Source organism: Mus musculus, chromosome 7 (genome assembly GCF_000001635.26).
Source record: "Mus musculus strain C57BL/6J chromosome 7, GRCm38.p6 C57BL/6J".
Classification (NCBI taxonomy): domain Eukaryota; kingdom Metazoa; phylum Chordata; class Mammalia; order Rodentia; family Muridae; genus Mus; species Mus musculus.
Genome location: NC_000073.6, coordinates 44,092,043 through 44,117,229, shown reverse-complemented (window position 1 = coordinate 44,117,229; position 25,187 = coordinate 44,092,043). Strand labels below are relative to the sequence as shown.

At 48.1% G+C, this 25,187-nt stretch overlaps 2 protein-coding genes and 1 pseudogene across 7 annotated transcripts in view; all 3 read right to left on the bottom strand.

Moving 5' to 3' along the window:
• Nucleotides 1-307: 307 nt before the first annotated feature.
• On the bottom strand, nt 308-4,557 carry Klk1b22 (kallikrein 1-related peptidase b22). Its single transcript, NM_010114.2, has 5 exons — nt 4,483-4,557; nt 2,375-2,534; nt 1,118-1,398; nt 885-1,021; nt 308-509 (listed from the first exon to the last, which is right to left on the bottom strand). Exons 1-5 carry the CDS (start codon nt 4,526-4,528, stop codon nt 354-356), a joined length of 780 nt encoding a protein of 259 aa, NP_034244.1. The 5' UTR covers nt 4,529-4,557; the 3' UTR covers nt 308-353.
• A 6,089-nt stretch (nt 4,558-10,646) lies between these two features.
• Klk1b21 (kallikrein 1-related peptidase b21) overlaps nt 10,647-25,187 on the bottom strand; it is a 101,968-nt gene continuing 87,427 nt past the window's right edge. For 2 of the 6 annotated variants that reach the window (XM_017322001.1, XM_017322000.1), the window contains exons 2-4: nt 12,731-12,890; nt 11,222-11,750; nt 10,647-10,851 (exon numbers count right to left, since the gene is read on the bottom strand). In XM_017322001.1, the coding sequence (XP_017177490.1) occupies nt 10,696-10,851; nt 11,222-11,750; nt 12,731-12,890 (845 nt within the window). In that variant the 3' untranslated portion in view covers nt 10,647-10,695. Of the gene's footprint in view, nt 10,852-11,221; nt 11,751-12,730; nt 12,891-14,820; nt 14,939-25,187 lie in introns of those variants that run through there. The other 4 variants (NM_010642.3, XM_011250808.2, XM_006540672.3 and 1 more) reach the window with 4 other exon arrangements.
• On the bottom strand, nt 19,456-19,738 carry Klk1b15-ps (kallikrein 1-related peptidase b15, pseudogene; annotated as a pseudogene).

Sequence of the window (25,187 nt, the reverse complement as noted above, 5' to 3'; positions counted from 1 at the left end):
GTGTTTGACAGTTTATCATCTTTTCTGCTTCCAGTATAAGGTCAGCCCTACTTGGAGTCAATCACTCTGATGCCTCTAACATTTTCCTTTGTGATTTGCACATTTTTCTTGCCATAGGAGACACATATGGCATCCCTGAGTTGGTCTGAGCCTTTTGTCTGCATTTGTCTCAACCCCATCCCCTTAGCCAACAGTACTTGTACATCTGTCCCTTGCTGATCTACTTTGGAAGTCCAGACCTTAGCTGAGGGATCCTTGATTTGCTACCCCACTCCAGTAGGACAGAGAATGTCAGACCTTGAACTAATATGTTGCATGGTATATTTTATTGAGAACAGCAGATAATGTGACACTCAGGGGTTTTTGGCCATAGTGTCTTTTATCCAGGAGGTAAACTTAATAAGTTTGGTGTAGATGGCCGGTGCATTGGGTTCACCACATGGGGTAGAGCCCCATGATGTGATACCTTGTAGAACACCATCACAGATCAGTGGGCCTCCTGAGTCTCCCTGATAGAAGGACAGGTACAGCAGTAAGGCAGGGCCTGGCAGTTGGATTCTAGTATACAATCTGGAACTGGCTCCCAGGGAGGAATACAGGGACTCTTAAGAGGCAGCTCTGTTCAATAGGTGAGGGAATCCAGCTCTTGGGATCCCAGATCTTGTGAGGACATTGGGTTGAGGTGAGGACCTCACAAAACAGTCCCCTAAGACATGTCACAGAGGAGAAATAGTACCAGCTACAGGGTCCTCCCCTCCCAGGGAACATGCCTTCCACAGGGAAGGATAAAAAGAGCCTGCCTAGTCAGGGTGTTGAAGTGGGAACCAAGAAACCCAGTTCCCTCTTTCAGCCCTTCACCTCACTGCAGGGAGGGGCTGTCTCACCTTACAAGTGTCTTTGCCTCCATTCATCTCTCCTGCACACAGCATGACATCTGTCACCTTCAGTATATGGGCTTTCACACAGACCTCATTAGGATGGAGCTTGATGGACACACACTGGAGATCATTTGGGTTTTGGTCTTTGGATCAGGAAGAAAGTGGGTGGTAAGCAGGGCCCAATCTAGTCCCGTCTGCCCCTCCTCCACACCAAGCTGTTGTGCTTGGACCTGACTCACATATTAACTGGTTAATGCTGCCCCAGCCTGAGGCTAGGCATGTGCTCCCCAGCTTGGGCTCCGTAGTGGGCAGGTCGATGGGCTTCACAACATCTGTGATGTCAGCAGGCTTGCTGAGGCGGAGCAGCATCAGGTCATTGCTTAAGTCGGCCCCAGTAGGTACACTTTGGAGGAGGCTCATGTTGAAGTCAGGATGAGGGAAGCTTTTGCTGACCAATCGGTGCTGAGCAGAGGGTTCATCTTGGAATAGCTTGTTTTTGCCCAGCCAAATATTATACTTGCTGTGGGGCAGGGAAGGAGATGGAGGGGGTGAGTGGAGAGAAACAGGGAGATTGGTCAGCATCAGCAGAAGAGCTGGAGGAGGGAGGGAGGAAGGGAGAGTCAGAGACAGAAACACACACAGACAGAAAGATACACACACACACACAATCACACACACACACAATCACACACACACACACAATCACACACACACACACAGAGAGAGAGACAGAGACACACAGAGAGAGAGAAATAGAGAAATAAACAGAGAGAAATAAACAGAAAGGTACATACATACATACATGCATTCATACATACATATAGATTTAGAGAGGCAGAGAGAGCAAATACAGGAACAGAAGACAAGGGTAGAAAGGGTAGGCCTAAAATCTGCTCAGGTGCAGCTAGGACAGGGCTGAACTTCCCCAGCAGGTAAGGCCTGGCCTGCAGCCCAAGGTCTGAGCCCTCCCCTCCCTCCCCAGCATCCAGCTCTCTCTGTACTCAGTTACCTCACCCAGCTCCAGTCCTGACCAGCTCTTCTCTGTGTGTCCTCAGAGTGGACAGAAGGTCCTAAAGGCAGAGCTGCTCTGAGGAGAGTGAGGACTTCTCTCACAGCCTACCCTCAGGGACAGCACTCTCTATCCTCAGGGGCCCTTTAGGCCTGGTCCCCACTATGGTCAGTAGTGATATAAGAGGACACATGAGACCCAGAACCAGAAAGTTTGTGCCCAGTGTCCCAAGGCAGAGATACACAGTGACAGATGGCCACGGAGACACTCATATGTGAATACAGACAGGAGAGAGACAGATAATAAGAGAGAAAAAAAAAAAGAAACAGGACTCTGAACACAAACCTGGAGGATGGAGTAAAGAGAGACCCAGGAGGTCATGGATAGTTTCAGCCAGTCCCACTCCCCTGCCCTTCAGTACCCCAGCCTGTCCTGGAGTCATGATCTCTGGCTGCCATCTTGCTTTCCTGTCTCCACCTTTACTTACTCTTCATAGCAGTGGGCAGCTGTGAGAACCCAGTTGCGGTCCAACAGGACTCCCCCGCATAGGTACTCATCTAAGTAGTACACAGCCACCTGCCAGGGTTGGGAATTCTTCTCACATTTAAATCCTCCAAGTATTCGAGACTGGACAGGAGGTGCAGCATCTGCAACAGGCGCAATGGGGAAGGGGAGATTTGGCACATGTAAGGAGGTGTACCATTGGGGGACACAGCTAAGCAGGGCTGGGATCTGGGGACATGGCCAGGGGATCTGGAGTAGGGACCAATATATATGGCTGGTCCTGCATAGGGAGATGTATGCTGTGGGTACAGGAAGAACTCTTGAATGAGGAATCGGGTATAGTGTCAGAGCACTTTAGAATTTTAGGTGAAGGGATGGCAAAGAAGCTTCATTCTTAGTCGAATGAGAATGAAATCCTTTAATATGGAATTTAAAGTCTCCAAGGCTTGAGAAGAAGTCTTGGCCTTGGCTGGGTTTTGGGAATTCTGGAAGGTGAGGTGTCAGAAAATTAGATTTGAATGAATAAATGAATCCAGGAAAGGGAGCTTGGGGTTTATTTTGGGTTTCGTTGATTGGGCATGAGGTGGCAGCTGGGTTGGAGAGATTGAAGAATCCCAGGTAAAAGGAGCAGGGTCAAGGCTAGTGCGTTGACTGCTGTTTGGGTCTGCAGTGGAAATGACATCAAGAGGGGTGGGGCTCCCTCAGAAAGGAGTTTGATATGGGACAAGCAGTGAGAGAAGGAAATTCTGGGGGTCTGTGAGGAAAAGGCTCTGCTCCTGTGGAGGTGGGCAAATCATCTGGGTATTGGAGAGGCTCAGGGTTCTCTTAGGCAGCCCCAGGACAGGAGTGGAAAAGGAATTAAAGCCTCTGGACAGAAGTGGAAACATAGTTAGATCAAGACAGGCCACTGTGAGGCAGAGAGGAGGAGCCAGCTGATGTGAGGTACTAGGGTTAGGCATTGGGGTCTTTGGGGTGTCCTGTAGAGAGTGGGAACTCGAGCTGTGCATTGGGGCTCTGATGAGATGGGACAGGAGCCTGCAGCACAGGGAGGGAGATATGAGAGGGAAGAGCAGGCCAAGGCATAACATTGGGAACAGAGGAAATCTTGGCAAGCCATGCATAGCTGCACTTCTCTGTAACCTAAGTACACAGCAGGCTGAGGCAGAGGGATTGCCAGGGATGAAGACAAGCCTGGGCTACATCATGAGACACTAACTCAGAACTTATTCCCAAGAGCTGGGCAAGCGATGGCTTGGCTGCTACAGGATTGGCCATGCAAGCATTAGGACCTTAGCTGAACCTTGCAGATCCCAGGAAAAGAGTCAGGTGTGATGCTGTGTGCCTGTAACCCCAGAGCTGGGTAGGTGGAATCAGGAGGATTCCCTTGAGTTTTGTAGAACAGTCATCTTAGCCTAAACAGAAGTCTCCATTCAGTGAGAGCCCCTGCCAATGTTGTGAGTGATTGAGGAAGATACTTGTTGTCCAAGCCTTGTGTCTGCCAATTGACCCCTTGTCCAAAAATGAGACTAAATAAAAAAGCTAGTGAGAAGTGACCCGGGCATTCTCTCCACACCAGAAATGGAGGGGGAACCCATCTGACCTTACAAGCCAATTTGAGTAGAGGGAGTTTTGGTAGAAACTGAACATCTTGGGAAGATGGGGCACCAGTTGTCAGGATGTGGAAAACATATCTGAAGGCTGGCAGCTGCTGGACAGCCTAAGGCTCTAGTGTGGGATTAGGCAAGCCTCTGACTCAGGGTTTGGGCTATGAGGCTGTAGGAAAAACAATGAACTGTAGGGAAATTTGAGGTCCTAAGTTTAGAAAGAGGGTGGGTTCCATAGAAAGACTGGAGAAGCCCAGAGACGGTCAGGTGTTGAGAAAAAGGAGATAGTTCTGGAAAGTGGGAGTGGACAGGGGTCTTTCCTGGGAGCAAGGACTGTGAAGGTCCGATCACTGCATAAGGCAGAGGAGGAGGAGGAGCAGGTGGTGCTCATGATGTAGCTGGGTTCAGGGGAGAGGGAAAAGGTATGGCCAGGGCCAATAGCATCAGGAGAGTCAGGGCTGTGACCCCTCCCCTTCCCGTATCTCACCAATCCCTCCTAGGGACAGGGTTAGGAACAGGATCAGGAACCTCATGGTAACAGGTGTCCAGGAGCTGCAGGAGGTGAGCTTGGAGCTGTGGAGGCTCCTCAGGGAGACTTTAAAAACCCTCATTCTCCCCCACAGCCCCACCCCTGTCCTGTGGCAGCCAAATGCTGACCAAAGCTCTTCCCTTGCTGACAGAGGTGGATTCCCTGCACTTACCCTCCCTGCTGTGGTAAGGGGCGGTCCTGTTGCACCTGATGTCCAGTAGGCCCTAGGTCACCCTGGATACCTTCCCAAGGATAAAATCGGGTGGGGCATGGACTTTTGTTTCTGGAGCTGTTAGTGTTCCAGGGACCTTAGCCAGATGTCAAGGTCGTGGCAATGGTGAATTGGTGTTAACGGAGGGTAGTGGAGCGAGTGCTGCCTAACCCACACCTCTAAGGAAGGTCCTGTACCTCAAGTCCAAGATTATCCCAGAAAGTTGCAGTTAGAACAGAGTCTTTGCACAAGTGGTAGCCTAGAGGGCTGCAAGCTCCCTGTAGATACAAATCCTTCCTTGGAGAATGCCAAAATGCTTCATTTTGGACTTGGAAGTTGGATCACTGATTTTACTTTTCCTATTAGGAGCTGAATTCCAGAAATTCAAATAACCTCATTAAAAATTGCTAAACAAAGAATTCTCAATCAAGGAATACTGAAAGACTGAGAAGTACTTGAAAAAATGTTGAGCATACTTAATCATCAGGGAAATGCAAATCAAAACAACCCTGAGATTCCACCTTACACCAGTCAGAATGGCTAGGATCAAAAATTCTGGTGACAGCAGATGCTGGCGAGGATGTGGAGAAAGAGGAACACTCCTCCATTGCTGGTGGGTTTGCAAGCTTATACAACCACTCTGGAAATCAGTCTGGAGGTTCCTCAGAAAACTGGACACTACTGGTAGATCCAGCAATACCTCTCCTGGGCATATACCCAGAAGATGTTCCAACTGGTAATAAGGATACATGTTATACTATGTTCATAGCAGCCCTTTTTATAATAGCCAGAAGGTGGAAAGAACCCATATGTCCCTCAACAGAGGAAATGGATACAGAAAATGTGATGCATTTACACAATGGAGTACTACTCAGCTATTAAAAACAATGAATTTATGAAATTCTTGGGCAAATGGATGTATCTGGAGGATATCATCCTGAGTGAGGTAACCCAATCACAAAAGAAGTCACTAGATATGCACTCACCAATAAGTGGATATTAGCCCAGAAACCTAAAATACCCAAGATACAACTTCCAAAACACAAGAAAATCAGGAAGATAGACCAACTCATGGATACTTCATTCCTCCCTAGAATAGGGAATAAAATATCCATGGAAGGAGTTGCAGAGACAAAGTTTAGAGCTAAGAAGAAAGGATGGACCATCCAGAGACTGTCCCACCTGGGTGTCCATCCCATAATCAGCCACCAAACACAGACACTATTACATACGCCAGCAAGATTTTGCTGAAAAGACCCTGATATAGCTGTCTCCTATGAGGCTTTGCCAGTGCCTGGCAAATAAAGAAGTGGATGCTCACAGTCATCATTGGATAGAACACAGGGCCCCCAATGAAGGAACTAGAGAAAGTACCCAAGGAGTTGAATGGGTCTGCATCCCTATAGGTAGAACAACAATATGAACTAATCAGTACCCCCAGAATGCGTGTCTCTAGCTGCATATATAGCAGAAGATGGCCTAGTTGGCCATCATTGGGAAGAGAGGACCCTTGGTCTTACAAACCTTATATGCCCCAGTACAGGGGAAAGCGAGGGCCAAGAAGTGGGAGTGAGTGGGTAGGGGAGCAGGGCAGGGGGGAGTGAATAGGAGACTTTTGGGAAAGCATTTGAAATGTAAATGAAGAAAATATCCAATTAAAAAAAGGAAGTTTGGGACCTGGGTATAGTGGTGCACACCTTCAATACCAGCACTTGGAAGCCAGAGCCAGGTGGATCTGTGTGATTTTAGGCTCTAGTATTCTGTGATGTAGACCATCCTAGTCTACATAGTGCCTTTCAAGACAGCCAGGATTATATATAGAGCTGTCTCAAAACAAACCAATAAAATATAATAAATAGAAGTTATGGTGTACATTACTATGGCCTGATCACTCTTTTATTCAAAAGTATGAAAACTCAGGTTATTTCAGCTTAGAGTCACCCACCCTGATCAATGTTGGGGTCACTATAACTTTTCCCTTCCTCATTTCCTAGATCCTGAGCTACATGTTGAGTAGAGCCAAGCCTGGGCCATGTGAGACCCTTTCTCAAGAAACAGCAACCAGAAAATGTCCCTTCCCTCCAGGAGCCTCATTAAGGGTTCAGCTTGGCAGCTGCTATTTTGGTGCACACCTTTGATCCCAGAACTTAGGAGTTAGAGGCTGGTGGATCTTGGTGAGGTCCAGGTTAGACTGTGCACATAGTGTACTCAGGCCAGTGAAACTACACAGGGAGACTTTGTCTCAAACGTTAAAACATCAAGAAGTCAGCATGGGTTCTGGTACAGAGAAGGGGAAATACCCAGCCTTTGACACCTACTTACTGTTGCAGGTTTCAGACCCATCCCCTCTCGTTGAGCATCTAGACTATTTCAGCTCTCATGGCAGTTAGCATGTTTGACCTGGGTGTATGCATGTGTTCCCTGCAAGCTCCAAGAAGGTCAGGCTAGCCCTAATCCAGGGTAAGTGAGGAGCTGGTGATCAATTGGGCCCCTAGTTCTCCTCTGAGTCCTTGGCCTCTGTGCCCAAGTTTTTCTGAAAACTCCACTGTTCTTTGCTCTAAAGGACAAGAGAGGAAGCACGCATTCATCCACTTGTGAGTTTTTTCATGCACTCAATCTTTTATGTATGTGTAGTGCATCAGAAGAGGACAGTGCATAAGAATGGAAAGAGTTGAAGTGGTGTTGGAGATGAGGTTCAAACAGACTCCACAGGGAAATGGTTGTAGAGGAGAGGGGGAAAAATGAAAGGAGGAAGAGGATGAAGGTTTGTAGGTGGAGAAGCATACCAGGTCCGCAGAACCTTCTCCCTTTCCAGCTGACCGGCTCTGTTCCTGGGAAGAAGACTGAAAATTTGTCCAACGTGTCTGGTCCCAGAGGTCCATCTTCCTGGGAAATTTCTTAGTGTTCAGGGTAATGGATGTGTGGATTACATATGTGCCCCCTGCATACAATGTCTTCATTGGCCTCTGGATTGGCTTCAGGGGGCATAAGTGTGCCAATGTGGGACAATTCACTGGTCAGTGAATATATAGACTGGGTTTCCTTCCATTGGGTGGTAAAGGTGACTGTGGGGTTGCACTGGCTCTCTCTCATGATGCTTTCTGGGGGAGTAGGTTAGGGCTCACAGTGGGTGCATCATTGATGATGGGTAACTCTATGAGTGGCAGTAGAGTTATTTTTGAATTTCTAGGTAGTGATTTTAGTAATGTGACTGAAGATGTTTTCTTTTCTGTTTTTTCTTTTTTGTGTGTGTGTGTGTGGGAGGGTGTTGCTGAAGGCAAAACCCTGAACCTTACACACAAAGGCCACAGGGTCTCTATCACTAAGCTACACCCCCAGAAGACCCTCATTGGTGGACTCTAGGCAGGTCCTGTACCTCTGAACTATTTCCTGCTCCTCATTGTGGGATGGATTCTAGACTGCTACATTCCCTTCCTCTGCCTTGTTTGTGACAGGCCTATGTAGCCCAGGCTGGCCTCCAGCTCAGTGTGTATCTGTGGACAGCCATGATTTTCTGATCCTCGTCCCAAGTGCAGGGATCACAGGCATGTGCTGCAGACTCAGCTCAGTGCTGAGGATGAAATGCAGGATGCTCACAGCTAGACAAGCATTCTGCCAACTAAGACACAACACCAAGACCCCTCAACTGCTTTTACATTTTATTTAAAGACAGATAAGATCTATGCGTCTGTAAATGGCTCAGGCAGGATATCAAAAGACACTCCTCCCCAGCTGCTGTAGTACCTAGGTTGGGCTCCTCATGGTGTGAGAGGAAGGAGAGCAAGAACTAGAGAGAGAGAGAGAGACAGAGACAGAGACAGACAGACAGACAGACAGACACAGAGATAGATTGAGAGACAGAGAGACAGAAAGAGAGAGAGAGAAAGAGAGAGAGAGAGAGAGAGAGAGAGAGAGAGAGAGAGAGAGAGAGAGAGAGAGAGAGAGAGAGAGAGAGAGAATTGGGAGTGACTGTAGTTATCTCTCCAGCTTCCTTCCCCAGTTTACATGCACATGAACAAGGGCTTCATATTTCTGGACCTGGCACTATGCCTCATCCTCCTGCCCACCATGTTCCTCTCCTTTCCACCAATCTGCTGACACCTGAACAAGATAGACTTAATCTTCAGTTTCCTTAGCATTGGCATCCCTAAGTGATGGCAAAGAAAAGGGTGCTGTGATCGACCACCCAACCCCAGAGCCTCCTCCTACTCAGAGGTGTGGCTAGATTTCCAGCTCTGCTGCTCCTAGGGAGAGGGGTGTCTCTGTGTCTTTCTTGGGCTTTCTCTGTATCCTAGGCTGGCTTTGAACTCACTCTATCGTCCATGCTGGCTTTCATTATGCCATTCTCTTGCCTCAGCATCATAACTAGCTGCGATTAAAATCTTCTGCCCACTATTGTGACTGATGGACTTGTCCCCCATTTTCCTTTCTGCTCTGAGTATGTATCCATTTGTGTGGTGTGTGTGTGTGTGTGTGTGTGTGTGTGTGTGTGTGAGTGTCTACTTTTGGCAGGTCAGGGAGTTTTTCTCTGTCTCTCTCCTTTTGGGGGTGTGGTGTTCCCTGTCTAGCCTTCTGTCCTTCTCTGACCCCACTCCAGTACAGGGCTCCTTATTCTCCTCAGCCTGACTGTGTGTGGTCAACTGCAATAGGTTGTGCCCGAGGCCACAGGTATCCTACCAGCTGGCCTTCTACCTGTGCTGGTGTGCCAGTGTCTTGATGCTGTGGCCAGGTGTGGGAGGGGCCTCAGATGGAAGGGCGGTGCCTGTGCAGGGCAGGGTCGGAGCCCAGGAAAGGGGGTCAGCCTCCTGGGCTTAGTTAGGGTTTGGGGTAGGGCTCTGAGTCAAGTGCTCATGGGGTCCCTTCCCAGAGGAACTTTGTCCTTCATCAACCAAGTAGTAATATGGAGCTACAGTTTGCCTTCCATGGAGCAGAGGCTCAGCTACTTCCATTGGGTCTTGAGACACCACTCATTGCAGTTGCAGCAGCAGTCCATTTTGGACAGGAACTTGGAGCCTGCTCAGAGGTTGTCTGTTGTAAACATCTTTGTGCACTACCATGGAACACTCCAACAGAGGGACTTGTCATCTTCTCAGGACACTGATGAGTTCCTGCAGCCAGATGCCTCAACCTCTGTTCCTGTGGTTCAGTTTCCATCATACCTCCCTTGATGTCCCTTACTTCCCCTGAGACCAGGTAACACCCTCAACACACAGGTGGCAAGACCAGTTCCACTCTCTAAGGCCTACTCCTTTCTGACTGAGTATTGGCAGGGACCCTTCTCCCGAAGTTCTTTGATACTCTTAGCTGTGACTTGTCCCTCTAAACAGACAGTGTTTTGTGGTCCTGTGCAGCAGCAGCAGCGTGGCCTTTTTCCCAAGATGGGTGATTCTTCGTCCCACAGGACATGGTTCTAAGTTACTGTTCATCTTTGGTCCAGCCCTACCAAAGAAATCTAGTCCAGTGTCCACTGGTTGAGACACTGTAGTCTAGCCTTTGGGACAGTTTCTGCCCTTCTGTGGACAGGCTCTTCTCCATCAAGTCAAGGCTTCATTAACATAAAACTGCAGCCCAGCTAAAAAAAACCCAGTTTGGCAGTCTGAATTCTCAGTGTCTGACTGTTTATCATCTCTTCTGCTTCCAGTATAGGGTCAGGCCTAGCTTGAGTCAATCATTCTGATGTCATTAATCTTTTCCTGTGTGATCTGAACATTTTTCTTGCCATGGGAGACACATGTGGCATCCCTGAGTTTGTCTGAGCCTTTTGTCTGCATTTGCCTCAACCCCATCCCCTTAGCCAACAGTACATGTACATCTGTCCCTTGCTGATCTACTTTGGAATTCCAGACCTTAGCCAAGGGATCCTTGATTTGGTCCTGCACTCCAGTAGGACAGAGAATGTCAGACCTTGAACTCATTTGTTGCATGGTGCATTTTATTGAGAACAGCAGATAATGTGACATTCAGGGGTTTTTGGCCATAGTGTCTTTTATCCAGGAGGTAAACTTAATAAGTTTGGTGTAGATGGCCGGCGCATTGGGTTTAGCGCATGGGATAGAGCCCCATGATGTGATACCTTGTAGAACACCATCACAGATCAGTGGGCCTCCTGAGTCACCCTGAGAGAAGGACAGGGACAGGAGTAAGGAAGCACCTGGCAGTTGGATTCTTGTAGACAACCTGGAACTGACTCCCAGGGAGGAACACAGGGACTCTAAGAGGCAGCTCTGGTCAGTAAGTGAGGGAATACTGCTCTTGGGAGCCCAGATCTTATGAGGACATTGGGTTGTGGTGAGGGCCTCACAGGACCATCCCCTAAGCAAAGGCACAGAGGAGAAATAGTACCAGCTACAGGATCCTCCCCTTCTAGGGCACATCCCTTCCATAGGGAAGGATGCAAAGAGCCTGCCTAGTCAGGGTGTTGAAGTGGGAACCCAGAACCTCAGTTCTCTCAGCCCTTCTCCTCATTGCAGAGAGGGTCTGTCTTACCGCACAAGTGTCTTTGCCTCCACCCATCTCTCCTGCACACAGCATGACATCTGTGACTTTATGTATGTAGGCTTTGGCACAATTTTCATTAGGCAGGGGCTTGATGAACCCACACTGGAGATCATTTGGGATTTGCCCTGTGGATGACAGGGAAAGTGGGTGGTGAACAGGGCCCAGTCCAGGCCCCTCTGCACCTCCCCTACACCTAGCTATGTTTCTTGGAGCAGACTCACATTTCGTGGGTGTAATGCTGCCCCAGCCTGAGGCTAGGCATGTGCTCCCCAGCTTGGGCTCCTCAGTGGGCAGGTCGATGGGCTTCACAGCATCTGTGATGTCAGCAGGCTTGCTGAGGCGTAGTAACATCAGGTCATTGCTGTAGTCATCCTCAGGATGTGGGGTGTGGTCATTCATGAGGCTCATGTTGTAGTCAGGGTGAGGGAAGCTTTTGCTGACCAATCGGTGCTGAGCAGAGGATTCATGTTGGAATAGCTTGTTTTTGCCCAGCCAAACATTATACTGGCTGGTGGCAATGGAAGGAGATGCAGGGTGTGAGAGGGGAGTATCAGGGTGATTAGTCAGAGTCAGAAGAGAGGGAGGAAGAAAAGAGGAAGGAAGGGAGAGTAAGGGAAAGAAACACACAGAGACAGAAATATACACACACCACACACACACACACACACACACACACACACACACACACACACACACACACGAAACAAATACAGAAAAACAAACAGAAACAGAAAGGAACATACATACACAAACACATACATACATTTATACATACACACATACATACATACATACATACATACATACATACATACATACATACATACATATTGAGTCAGAGAGGCAGGAGGGACATAGAAGGAACAGAAGACAAGGGAATTGGGGACAGGGAGTCCGGACAGACCTGAGAGCTTTTCAGGTGAACTTCCCCAGCAGGTAAGGCCTGGCCTGCAGCCCAAGGTCGGAACTCTCTCGACTCATCCCTCATCATCCAGCTCTCTCTGTACTCATTACCTCACCCAGCTCCAGTTCTGACCAGCCCTTCTCTGTGTGTCCTCAGAGTGGACAGAAGGTCCTAAAGGCAGAGCTGCTCTGAGGAGAGTGAGGACATCTCTCACAGCCTACCCTCAGTGACACCACTCTATCCTCAGGGGCCCTTTAGGTCTTTCCCCCACTATGGTCTGTAGTGATATAAGAGAACACATGAGACCCAGAACCAGAAAGGTGTGCCTATTGTCCCAAGGCAGAGACACACAGTGACAGATGACCACGGAGACACTCAGACTTGAATACAGACAGGAGACAGAGAGATAAAAAGACAGAAAAGAAAGAAATAGGACTCTGAACGCAAACTTGGAGGGTGTAGTAAAGAGAGACCCAGGAGGTCATGGATAGACTTTCTGCCAGTCCCACCCACCTGGTCTTCAGTAATCCAATCTGTCCTGGAGTCATGTTCTCTGGCTGCCACCCTGCTTTCATGTCTCCACCCTTACTCACTTGCCATAGCAGTGGGCAGCTGTGAGAACCCAGTTGGGGTTCAACAGGACTCCCCCGCATATATATTTGTTGTAGCGGAACACAGCCACATGCCAGGGTTGAGAATTCTTCTCACAGTTAAATCCTCCAACAATTCGAGACTGGACAGGAGGTGCAGCATCTGCAAAGTGGCAATGGGGGAGGGGAGAGTTGGCACATGTAGGGAGGTCAACCCTTGATGGACACAGTTAAGCACTGCTGGGATCAGGGGAAATGGCCAGGGGATCTAGGGAAGGGACCAATATATGGCTGGTCCTGGATAGGGAGATCTATGCTGTGGGTATAGAAAGAATTCCTGAATCAGGGATCAGGTATAATGTCAGGCCAGTTTAGAGTTTTATGTTAAGAGATGGCATGTAAGCTTCAATTTTAGTCCAATGAGAATGAAATTCTCTGGTATGGAATTTAGAATCTTCAAGGCTTGAGAAGAAGTCATGGCCTTGGCTGGGTTTTGGGCATTCTTAAAAGGTGAGGCCTCAGAAAATTGGATTTGAATGAATAAATGAAACCAGGAAAGGGAGCTTGGAGTTGATTTGGGGGTTCTTGGATTGGGCATGAAGTGGCAGCTAGGATGGAGAGATTGAGGAATTTCCGGGTAAAAGGAGCAGGGTCAAGGCTAGGGCGTGGGCTCCTGTTAGGGTCTGTGGTGGAATTGACATCTAAGAGGTGTGGGGCTCCCTAAGAAAGGATTTTGAGTTGAGACAAGCAGTGAGAGAAGGAAATTCTGGGGGACTGTGAGGAAAAGGCTCTGCTCCTGTGCAGGTGGGCAAGTGGTCTGGGCATTGGATAGGATCATTGTTCTCTTGGAGGCAGCCCCAAGACAGGAGTGGAAAAGGAATTAAAACCTTTGGACAGAAATAAAAACAGATCAAGTGAGGCCACTGGGAGGCAGAGAGGAGGATCCAATATATGAGGTACAAGGGTTAGGCATTGGGGTCTTTGGGGTGTGTTGCACAGAGAGAGAACTAGAGCTGTGTATTGGGGCTCTGATGAGATAGGACAGGCACCTGCAGCTCAGGGAGTGAGGCATGAGGGGGAAGAGCAGGCCAAGGCACAGCATTTGGAAACAAGAAATCTTGGGAAGCCATGCACTGTAACCTCAGGACACAGCAGGCTGAGGCTGAGGCTGAGGGATTGCCATGGACTGAAGACAAGCCTGGGCTACATCATGAGACACTAACTCAGAACTTATTCCCAAGATCTGGGCTGGAGATGGCTTGGTTGCTACTCGATTGGTCATGCAAGCATTAGGACCTGAGCTGAACCATCCAGAACACAGGGAAAAAGTCAGGTATGATGCTGTGTGCCTGTAAACCCAGAGCTGGTTAGGTGGAAACATGAGGATTCCCTTGAGTTTTGCTGGACAGCCATCTTAGCCTTAACAGAAGTCTCCATTCAGTGAGAGCCCCTGCCAATGTTGTGAGTGTTTGATAATGATACTTGTTGAAGTCTGGTATCTGCCAACTGACCCCTTGTCCAAAAATGAGACTAAATCAAAAAGCCAGCGAGAAGTGACCCGGGCATTCTCTCCACACCAGAAAGGGAGGGGGAACCCATCTGACTTTATAAGCCAATTTGAGATGAGGAAGTTTTGGTAGAAACTGAGCATCTTGGGAATATGGGGGATCAGTTGTCATCAGGTGGTGAACACAGAGGAAGGCTGGCAGCTCTGGACAGCCTAAGGTTTTAGTGGGGGGTTTAGGCAAGTCTCTGACTCAAGGTTGGGGCTATGAGGCTGTAGGAAAAACAATGTACTGTAGGAAAATTCTTGTTTTAAGTTTGGTAAGAAGTTGGGATCCTTAGAAAGACTGTAGAAGAACAGAGATGGTCAGGTGTCTAAGAAAGAGGAGAAAGTTCTGGAAAGTGGGAGTGGACAGGGGCCTGTCCTGGGAGCAAGGACTGTGAGGGACCTGGCAGTGTGCAGGGCAGAGAAGGAGCAGCAGGTGTTGCTTCATGATGTAGCTGCGCTGAGGAGAGAGGGGAAAGGAATGATCAGGGCCAAAGGCAGCAGGAAAGTCAGGGCTGTGACCCCTCCCTTCCCCTCATCTCACCAATCTCTCCTAGGGACAGGGCAAGGAACAGGATCAGGAACCTCATGGTAACAGGTGTCCAGGTTCCGCAGGCAGTGAGCTTGGAGCTGTTGAAGATCCTCGGGAGACTTTAAAACCCTCATTCTCCCCACAGCCCCTCCCCTGTCCTGTTGCCACCCAGATGCTGACAAAGCACTGCCCTTGCTTACAGATTTGGACTCCCTGCTTCTACCCTCCTGGCTGTGGGAAATGGACAAAAATATGTACCCTCTGTACAATAGGCCCTAGGTCACCCTGGATACCTTCCCAGGGAGATTGGGTGGGGCAGGTCATGCTGTTCCTGGGGCTGTTGGAGTTCCGGGGATCTTAGCCAGATGGCAAGGTCAGGGGCAATGGTGAGTTGGTGTGAAAGGCAGATTGAGGAGCAAGTGATGCCCAACCCACAGCTCTAAGGAAGTTCCTGTACCTCAAGTCCAAGATTATCTTCAGAAAGTTGCAATTAGAACAAGATTTTTTCACCAGTGATATCCAAAACGGCTGCCAGTTCCCTGTAGATACAAATCATTTTTTTGAGAAAGCCAAAATTCTTGCCTTTTTTCACTTTGAACTCTGTGTCACTGATTTTATTGTTCCTATGAAAAGTTTGGGAGCTGGGTGTAGTGGTTCACACCTTTAACACCAGCACTTTGAAGCCAGAGCCAGGTGGATCTGTGAGATTTTAGGGTCTAGTATTCTGTGATGTAGACCAACCTAGTCTACATATTGACTTTCAAGACAGTCAGGGTAAAATATAGAGCTTTCTCAAAACAAACCAATAAAATAAAATAAAATAAAATAAAATAAAATAAAATAAAATAAAATAAAATAAACAAATAGAAGTTATGGTGCAGATTACCATGGCCTGATCACTCTTTTATTCAAAAGTATTAAAACTCAGGTTATTCCAGGTGAGTGTCACCCACCCTGAGCAGAGTTGGGGTCACAATGTCCTTTCTCTTCCTCATTTCCTAGATCCTGAGCTACATTTTGAGGTTAGCCCACCCTGGGCCATGTGAGACCCTTTCTCAAGAAACAGCAACCAGAAAATGTCCCTTCCCTCCAGGAGCCTCATTGAGGGTTCAGCTTGGCAGCTGCATATTTTGGTGCACACCTTTGATCCCAGAACTTAGCAGTCAGGGTCTGGTGGATCTTGGTGAGGTTCAGGTTAGACTGTGCACATAGTGTACTCAGGCCAGTGAAACAACACAGGGAGACTTTGTCTCAAATGTTAAAACATCAAGAGGTCAGCATGGATTCTGGTACAAAGAGGGGGAAATACCCAGCCTTTGACACCTACTTACTGTGGCAGGTTTCAGACCCATCCCCTCTCGTTGAGCATCTAGATTTTTTTCAGCTCTCATGGCAGTTAGCACATTTGACCTGGGTGTATTCCTGTGTGCCCTGTAAGCTCCAAGAAGACCAGGCTAGCCCTAATCCAGGGTAAGTGAGGAGCTGGTGATCAATTGCCCACCTAGTTCTCTTCTGAGTCCTAGGCCTCTGTGCCCAAGTTCTTCTGAAAGCTACACTGTTCTTTGCTCTAAAGGACAAGAGAGGAAGCATGCATTCATCCACTTGTGAGTACATTCATGCACTTGATCTTTTTGTATGTCTTCAAGCATACATAATCATGCTGGAGTTTGATAGGTATACTGCACTGGAAGAGTCCAGTGCACGAGAATGGAAAGAGATGAATGGGTGCTGGAGATGTGCTTCAAACAGCATCCATAGGGAACTTGTTGTAGATGAGGGGGATATGGTAATGAGGAAGAGGGGAGAAAAGATCCATGTTCCCAGAATGTTTCCCTCCCCTGCTGACCTGCTCTGTTCCTGGGAGGAGGACTGAAGTTTTGTCCTATGTGGCTGGTCCCTCACGTTAATCTCTCTGGTAACTTTGTTGGTGTTCAGTGTAATTGATATGCACCTATGTGCACTGTGCATTCAGTGGATTCATCTGCCTCTGGATTAATTGCAGTGGGAATAAATGTGCCAATGTGGGACAAATCACTGTTCAGTGAATATATAGACTGGGGGTTCATTACATTGTGTTCTAGAGGTACCTGTTGGGGTGGGATACTGCCACTCTCCCAGGAGTCTTTCTGGGGGTCTAGGTTTGAATTCATAGTGGGATATCATTGTTGGTGGATCACTCTATGAGTGGCAGTAGAGTTATTTTAGAATTTTTAGGTAATGATTTTGTTAATGTGATTGGAGGTGGTGTTTTTTCCTTTATATCTATTTTTTTTTTTTGCGGGGGAGAAAGAGGGGGTTTCTGAAGTCAGAACCCAGTGCCTTACACAAACACTCCACAGGTCTCTACCAGTGAGCCACAACCCCAGAAGAACCTCATTGGAGACTCTAGGCAGGTGCTGAATCTCTGAACCATTTCCTGCCCCTTATTGTGGGATGGATCTAGACAGCTACATTTCCTTCTTCTGCACTGTTTGTGACAGGTCTATGTAGCCCAGGCTGACCTACAGCTCAATGTGTATCTGTGGACAACCATGATTTTCTGATCCTCCTCCCACTTGCAGACATCACAGGCATGTGCTGCAGACTCAGCTCAGCACAGTGCTGAGGATGAAATGTAGGATGCTCACAGCTAGACAAGCATTCTGCCAACTAAGACACAAAACCAAGACCCCTTGACTGCCTTTACCTTGTATTTGGAGACAGATAAGACCTATGTGTCTCTAAACTGCTCAGGCAGGACATGAAAAGACACTCCTCCCCAGCTGCTGGAGTACCTAGCTTGTGCTCCTCATGCTGTTAGAGGAAGGAGAGAGAGAGAGAGAGAGAGAGAGAGAGAGAGAGAGAGAGAGAGAGAGAGAGAGAGAGAGAGGTTTGAATGAGTAATGACTGTAGTTATCTCTCCAAGTTTCCTTCCCAGTTTACATTCACATGAACAAGGGCTTCATATTTCTGGTCCTGGCACTATGCCTCATCCTCTTGTCTACCATGCTCCTCTCCTTTCGACCTGTCTGCTGCCGCCTGAACATGATAGACTTCATCTTTAGTTTCCTCAGCATTGCCATTGGTAAGTGTTGGCAAGGACAGGGGTGACTGGGGTTCCTCCACTCAACCCCAGAGCCTCCTCCTATCCAGAGGTATGGCTAGATTTCCAGTTCTGTCTAGCCTTCTGTCCTTTTCTGGCCCTTCTCTGGAAGAACTCTGATACTCTTAACTGTGGCTATGTCCCTCTAAACAGACAGTGGTTTGTGGCCCTGTGTAGCAGCAGCAGTGTGGCCCTTTTCCCAAGATGGGTGATTCTCTGCCCCATAGGACATGGTTCTAAGTCACTCTTCATCCTTTTGTTCATCCCTACCAAAGAAATACCCTCCAGTGGCTCCTGGTGGAGGGACTGCAGCCTACCTAGCCTTTGGGGCTGTCCCTGCCCTTCTGTGTACAGACTTCTCCATGAAGTCAAGGCTTTATTAACCTAACACCCCAGCCCAACTCAAGAAACCCAAGTAGGCAGTCTGAATTTGCACTGTCTGACTATTTATCATCTCTTTTGTTTCCAGTATAGGGTCAGGCCTAGCTGGAGTCTCCCTTTCTGATCTCTCTAGCCTTATCCCCTGTGATCTGAATATTTTCTTTGCCAGAGGAGACTCAAGTGGCATCCCGAGTTGGTCTGAGCCTTTTGTCTGCATTTGTTTCAACCCCATGTCCTCAGCCAACAGTACATGTACTCCTGTCCCTTGGTGATCTACTTTGGAAGTCCTGACCTTAGCTGAGGGAACCCTGGTTGTATACCACACTCCAGTAGGAAGGAGAATGTCAGACCTTGAACTCATTTGCTTCATGGTGGCTTTTATGGAGAACATGGAACAATGTGACACTCAGGCACTTTTTGTCATAGTGTCATTTATCCAGGAGTTGAACTTAATAAGTTTAGTGTAGACGCTTGGTATACAAGGTGAACTGCGTGTTATAGTGCCATTGATGGAGAACACCATTATAATATAGTGCCATGATGGAGAACACCATCACAGATCAGTGGGCCTCCTGAGTCACCCTGAAAGAAGGACATGAACAGGAGGAGGGCAGGACCTGGCAGTTGGATTCTTGTAGACAACCTGGAACTGACTCCCAGGGGAGGAATACAGGGACTCTAAGAGGCAGCTCTGTTCAATAGGTGAGGGAATACTGCTCTTGGGAGCCCAGATCTTTCGAGGACATTGGGTTGTGGTGAGGGCCTCACAGGACAGTCCCCTAAGCCAAGTCACAGAGGAGAAATAGTACCAGCTACAGGATCCTCCCCTCCCAGGGCGCATCCCTTCCATAGGGAACGATGCAAAGAGCCTGCCTAGTCTGGGTGTTGAAGTGGGAACCAAGAACCTCAATTCCCTCTTTCAGCCCTTCCCGTCACTGCAGAAAGGGTATGTCTCACCTTGCAAGTGTCTTTGCCTCCATCCATCTCTCCTGCACACAGAATGACATCTCTGACTTTCTCTGTGGGCTTTGGCACAGTTCTCATTAGGCAGAAGCTTGAGATTCATACACTGGATGTCATCTGGCTTTTGGATTGCGGATCAGGGAGAAAGTGGGGGGTGTGCAGGGCCCAGTACCGTTTCCTCTGCCCCTCCCCCACACCCAGCTGTGTTGATTGGACTAAACTCACATTTGGTAGGTGTAATGCTGCCCCAGACTGAGGCTAGGCATGTGCTCCCCAGCTTGGGCTCCTCAGTGGGCAGAGCGATGGGCTTCACAACATCTGTGATGTGAGCAGGCTTGCTGAGGCTGAGCAGTATAAGGTCATTCTGTAGTCGTCCTCAGAATGTATGGTATAGTGCATCAGGAGACTCAGGTTGAAGCCAGGGTGAGGGAAACTTTTGCTGACCAATCGGTGCTGAGCAGAGGGTTCATCTTGGACTAGCTTAATTTTTGCCCAGCCAAACCTCAAACTGGCTGGGAGACAAGGAAGGAGATAGAGCAAGTAAGAGAAGGCAATGGGGAGATTGGTCAGAATAAATAGGAAGGGGTGGGGGAGGAGGGAGGGAGGAAGGAAGAGAGAGTCAGGGACAGAAACACAGAGACAGAAAGATACAACCCCCCCACCCCTCCCCACAGAAACAGATACAGAAAAACAGAGAGATAGAAAGGCACATACATACGTACATACATACACATACACTCTCTCTCTCTCTCTCTCTCTCTCTCTCTCTCTCTCTCTCTCTCTCTCTCTCAAAGAAACAGATACAGAAAAACAAATAGAGAGACAAAAAGGCACATACATATACAAACACACACACACACACCTACACACACACACACACAGACACACACACACAACCTAGAAATAAATACAGAAAAACAAACAGAAACAGAAAGGCACATACATACACAAACACATACATACATACATACATACATACATACATACATACATACATACATATTGAGTCAGAGAGGCAGGAGGGACATAGAAGGAACAGAAGACAAGGGAATTGGGGGCAGGGAGTCCGGACAGACCTGAGAGCTTTTCAGGTGAACTTCCCCAGCAGGTAAGGCCTGGCCTGCAGCCCAAGGTCAGAACTCTCTCAACTCATCCCTCATCATCCAGCTCTCTCTGTACTCAGTTACCTCACCCAGCTCCAGTTCTGACCAGCCCTTCTCTGTGTGTCCTCAGAGTGGACAGAAGGTCCTAAAGGCAGAGCTGCTCTGAGGAGAGTGAGGACATCTCTCACAGCCTACCCTCAGGGACAGCACTCTCTATCCTCAGGGGCCCTTTAGGTCTTTTCCCCACTATGGTCTATAGTGATATAAGAGAACACATGAGACCCAGAACCAGAAAGGTGTGCCTAGTGTCCCAAGGCAGAGACACACAGTGACAGATGACCACGGAGACATTCAGACTTGAATACAGACAGGAGACAGACAGACAATAAGGCAGAAAACAAAGAAACAGGACTCTGAACACAAACCAAGATGCAGGAGGAAAGAGAGACCCAGGAGGTCATGGATAGACTTTCAGCCAGTCCAACCCCACTGCCCTTCAGTATCCCAATCTGGCCTGGAGTCATGATCTCTGGCTGCCACCCTGCTTTCCTGTCTCCACCCTTACTCACTCTTCATAGGAGTGGGCAGCTGTGAGAAACCAGTTGGGGTCCAACAGGACATCCTCTCATCTGTGTTCATTGTTGTGATACACAGCCATCCGCCAGGGTTGGGAATTCTTCTCACAGTTAAATCTGCCAACCACACAAGACTGGATGGGAGGTGTAGCATCTGCAACAGGGGCAATTGGAGAGGGGAGATTTGGCACATGTAGGGAGGTGTACCATTGGGGGACACAGTTAAGCTGGGCTGCAATCACAGGACATGTCCAGGAGATCTGGAGTAGGGACCATTATATGGCTGGTCCTGGATAGGGAGATCTATGCTGTGGGGACAGAAATAACTCTTGAATCAGGAATCGGGTATAGTGTCAGGTCACTTTATAGTTTTGGGTTAAAGAGTGGTGGGGAAGCAAGAGAGAGAATGAGAGAGAGAGAGAGAGAGAGAGAGAGAGAGAGAGAGAGAGAATGAACTCCAGTATATTCTTAATCCAATGAGAATGATATCCTCTGATATGGAATTTAGAGTCTCCAAGGTTTAAGAAGACGTCACGGTCTTGGCTGAGTTTTGGGAATTCTGGAATGTGAGGTGTCAGAAAACTAGATTTGAATGAATACATGAACCCAGGAAAGGGAGCTTGGGGTGGATTTGGGGGTTCTTGGATTGGGCATGAAGTGGCAGCTGTGATGAAGAGATTGAGGAATTTCTAGGTAAAAGGAGCAGGGTAAAGGCTAGGGCGTGGGCTCATTTTAGGGTTTGTGGTGGAGATGACATCTAAGAGGGGTGGGGCTCCCTAAGAATGGAGTTTGAGATGGGATAAGCAGTGAGAGAAGGAAATTCTGGGTGTCTGTGACAGACAGGCTCTGCTTCCTCTAGAGGTAGGCAAATGATCTGGATATTGGAGAGTCTCAGGGTTCTCTTGGAGGCAGGCCCATGACAGGACCCATTCCCTCTTGTTGAGCATCTAGACTATTTCAGCTCTCATGGCAGTTAGCATATTTGACCTGCGTGTATTCATGTGTGCCCTGTAAGCTCCATGATGGCCAGGCTAGCCCTAATCCAGGGTAAGTGAGGAGCTGGCAATCAATTGTTCACTACCTCTCGGCCTCTGTATCCCTGTTCTTCTGAAAACTCCAGTCTTCTTTGCTCTAAAGGACAAGAGAGGAAGCATGCACTTGTGAGTTCATTCATGCAGTTGACCACTTATGTATGTTGTCAAGCATACATGATCATGCTGGAGTTTAAGATAGGTGTACTGCATCAAAAGAGGACAGTGTATGAGAATGGGTAGAGTTAAAGTGGTACTGGAGATGAGGCTCAAACAGCTTCCACAGGGAACAGGTTGTAGATGAGGGGGAAAAGGAAATGAGAAAGAGGATGAAGGTTTTTATGCATCAAGAGAGCAGAGAAAAGATCCAGGTCCCCAGAACCTTCTCCTTTCCCAGCTGACCTGTTCTATTCCTGGGAGAAGGAAGGATAGTTGGTCCTACATGGCTGGTCCCTCATCTCCATCTTCCTGGCAACTTTGTTGGCGTTCAGCATGGTGGATGTGCAGATGGCCTATTGAAAATCGGTACACTGGCTTCATAGGTCTCTGAATTGACTGTATTGGGTATATGTGTCCCAACATGGGCCTGTTTGCTGGTCAGTGTATACATAGACTGGGGGGGGGGGGTTCTTCTATTGGGTTGTAGAGGTGACTGTGGGGGAGGGCCACTGGCACTCTCCCAGGAGTCTCTCTGGGGGTGTAGGTTGGAGCTCACAGTAGGGGCATCACTGATGGTGGGTAACATTATGAGTGGCAATAGAGTTATTTTAGAATTTCTAGGTAGTGATTTTGTTAATGTTGTGTAGGTGATGTTTTTCTTCTCTTTTTTGGAGGGGGGAGGGGCGGGTGTTGGGGTTGCTGAAGGCAGATCCCAGAGCCTTACACATACAGACCACAGGGTCTCTACCACTGAGCCACATCCCCAGAAGAATGTCTTTGGAGGACTCTTGGCAGGTGCTCTACCTCTGTACCATTCTCTGCCCTTTATTGTCCCATGGATTCTAGACAGGTAGTGAGGCACATTCCCGTCCTCTGCCTTGTTTGAGACAGGATTTCATGTGACCCAGGCTGGTCTCCAGCTTAATGTGTAGCTGTGGACAACTATAATTTTCTGATCCTCCTCCCAAGTGCAGGGATCCCAGGCGAGGGCTGCCAGACTCAGCTCAGCACAGTGCTCAGGGTGAAATGCAGGATGCTCACAGCTAGGCAAGCATTCTGCCAACTAAGACCCAACACCAGGAACTCTGGACTGCCTTTACCTTGTATTTTGAGTTAAGATCTACGTGCCTCTATACTGCTCAGACACAGCCTTGAAAAGGCACTCCTCCCCAGCTGCTACAGTATTTATTTTGGGCTTCTCAGGGTGTGAGAGAAATAAGAGAGAGAGCTAGAGAGCAAGAGAGTGAGGTAGAGAGAGAGATGGGGTAACTGCAGTTATCTCTCTGACTCTCCTTCCCAGTTTACATTCACATGAGCAAGGACTTCATATTTCTGGTCCTGGCACTATGCCTCATCCTCCTGCCCACCATGTTCCTCTCCTTTCGACCCATCTGCCACCACCTGAACAAAATAGACTTCTTCTTCAGTTTCCTCAGCATTGGCATTGGTAAGTGTTGACAAGGACAGGGGTGACTGGGGATCCTCCACCAACCCCAGAGTTTTCTCTTATCCAGAGGTGTGCCTAGACTTCCAGTTCTGCAGCTCTGAGGTAGAGGGGTGTCTCTATGTCTTTCTTGGTCATACTTTTTTGAACAGACAGTATGACCAAGGCAAGTCTTATTAAAAAAAAACACTTATTTGGGGCTGGCTTACAGATTCAGAGGTTCAGTTTGTTACCATCAAGGTGGGAGCATGGCAACATCCAGGCAGGCATGGCGCAGGCAGAGCTTAGAGTTCTATGTCTTCATCCATTGGCTGTTAGTGGAAGACTGACTTCCAGGCAACTAGGGTGGAGGTCTTAAGCCCGCATCCACAGTGACACACCTATTCCAACCAGGTCACATCTTCAAATGGTGCTACTCCCTGGTCCAAGAATATAAAAAACATGACATTCCACTCCTTGGTCCCCATAGATTTGTTCAAACACATGAATCTATGGGGAAGGGCATAATTAAACAGCATAATGCAAAATGCATTTAGTCCAACTTTTAAAGTCCTCATAGTCTATAGCATTCTCAACAATGTTAAAAATCCAAAGTTCAAGGTCTCTTCTGAGATTCATCCAATCACTTAACTGTAATCACCAAAGAAAGACAGGAAACCAGCTGGGCAAATTCCAAACCCTGTATCTCCATGGATGATGTCAAAGTGGTCTTCAGATCTCCACTCCTTTTTCATCTTTGTTGACTGTAACAAACTGCTTTCTCCTGGGCTGGTTCCACTCTCCCTGTTAGTAGCTTTCCTCAGCATGTATCCCGTGGCTCTGGCATCTTTAACATCTTTGAGTCTCCAAGGCAATTTCATTGTTACAGCTTCTTGTTTCAGTGTCTGGGATTCCACTTGATCTTTTGGGCTCCCCCTAAGGGCTGGCATCACTTCTCCAGCTCTGCCCTCTGTAGCATTCTAAGCTCAGGTTGATCCACTCCACTACAGCTTCTGTTCTTGGTGATCATCCCATAGTACTGGCATCTCCCATACACTGGGGTGTTCCACTCCAATTAGGATTCAGAAATAGCCTCTTATAGTCTCTCTTCATGTTGCCAAGCCTCAAATTCTTTGTATGACCCCTTCATTCCTGGGCCATCAACTACAGCTGAGGCTATACCTTCTCCGATGGCTTTCCATGACCTCTCACAGTGCCAAGCCTCAGCTGTTCTTCATGACACCTTCATGCCTTCAAAACCAGTACCACCTGGGTGATTCTTTCCAAATCCAGCTGCAGCATGAGGTACAACCTTGGATATCTCTGGAACACAGCTTCTTTGTGCTCCCAGAAAACACTTCCCAAAAGATTTCACCTCTGCGGTGCTGGTCTCTTCATAATCACTGCTAATTTCTTAGCTCCAGCTAACTAGCATGTGAGGAGCGGGTGTGGATGTGGCCCCAAGATGGTATCCGGGACTGCTGCCAAGTCTTATGACTGGCACCTGACTTCCTCATATCCCCCAAGAAAGCCATGTACCTTGAGCTGCATTGTGCAGATGCACCACGACGTAAGATCGGATGATGTGATGAATGTAGTCCTGAGCCAATGAACTGTGCCTACATGGACTGGGGTGAGGGGGAGTGCACTGGAGGTGATAAA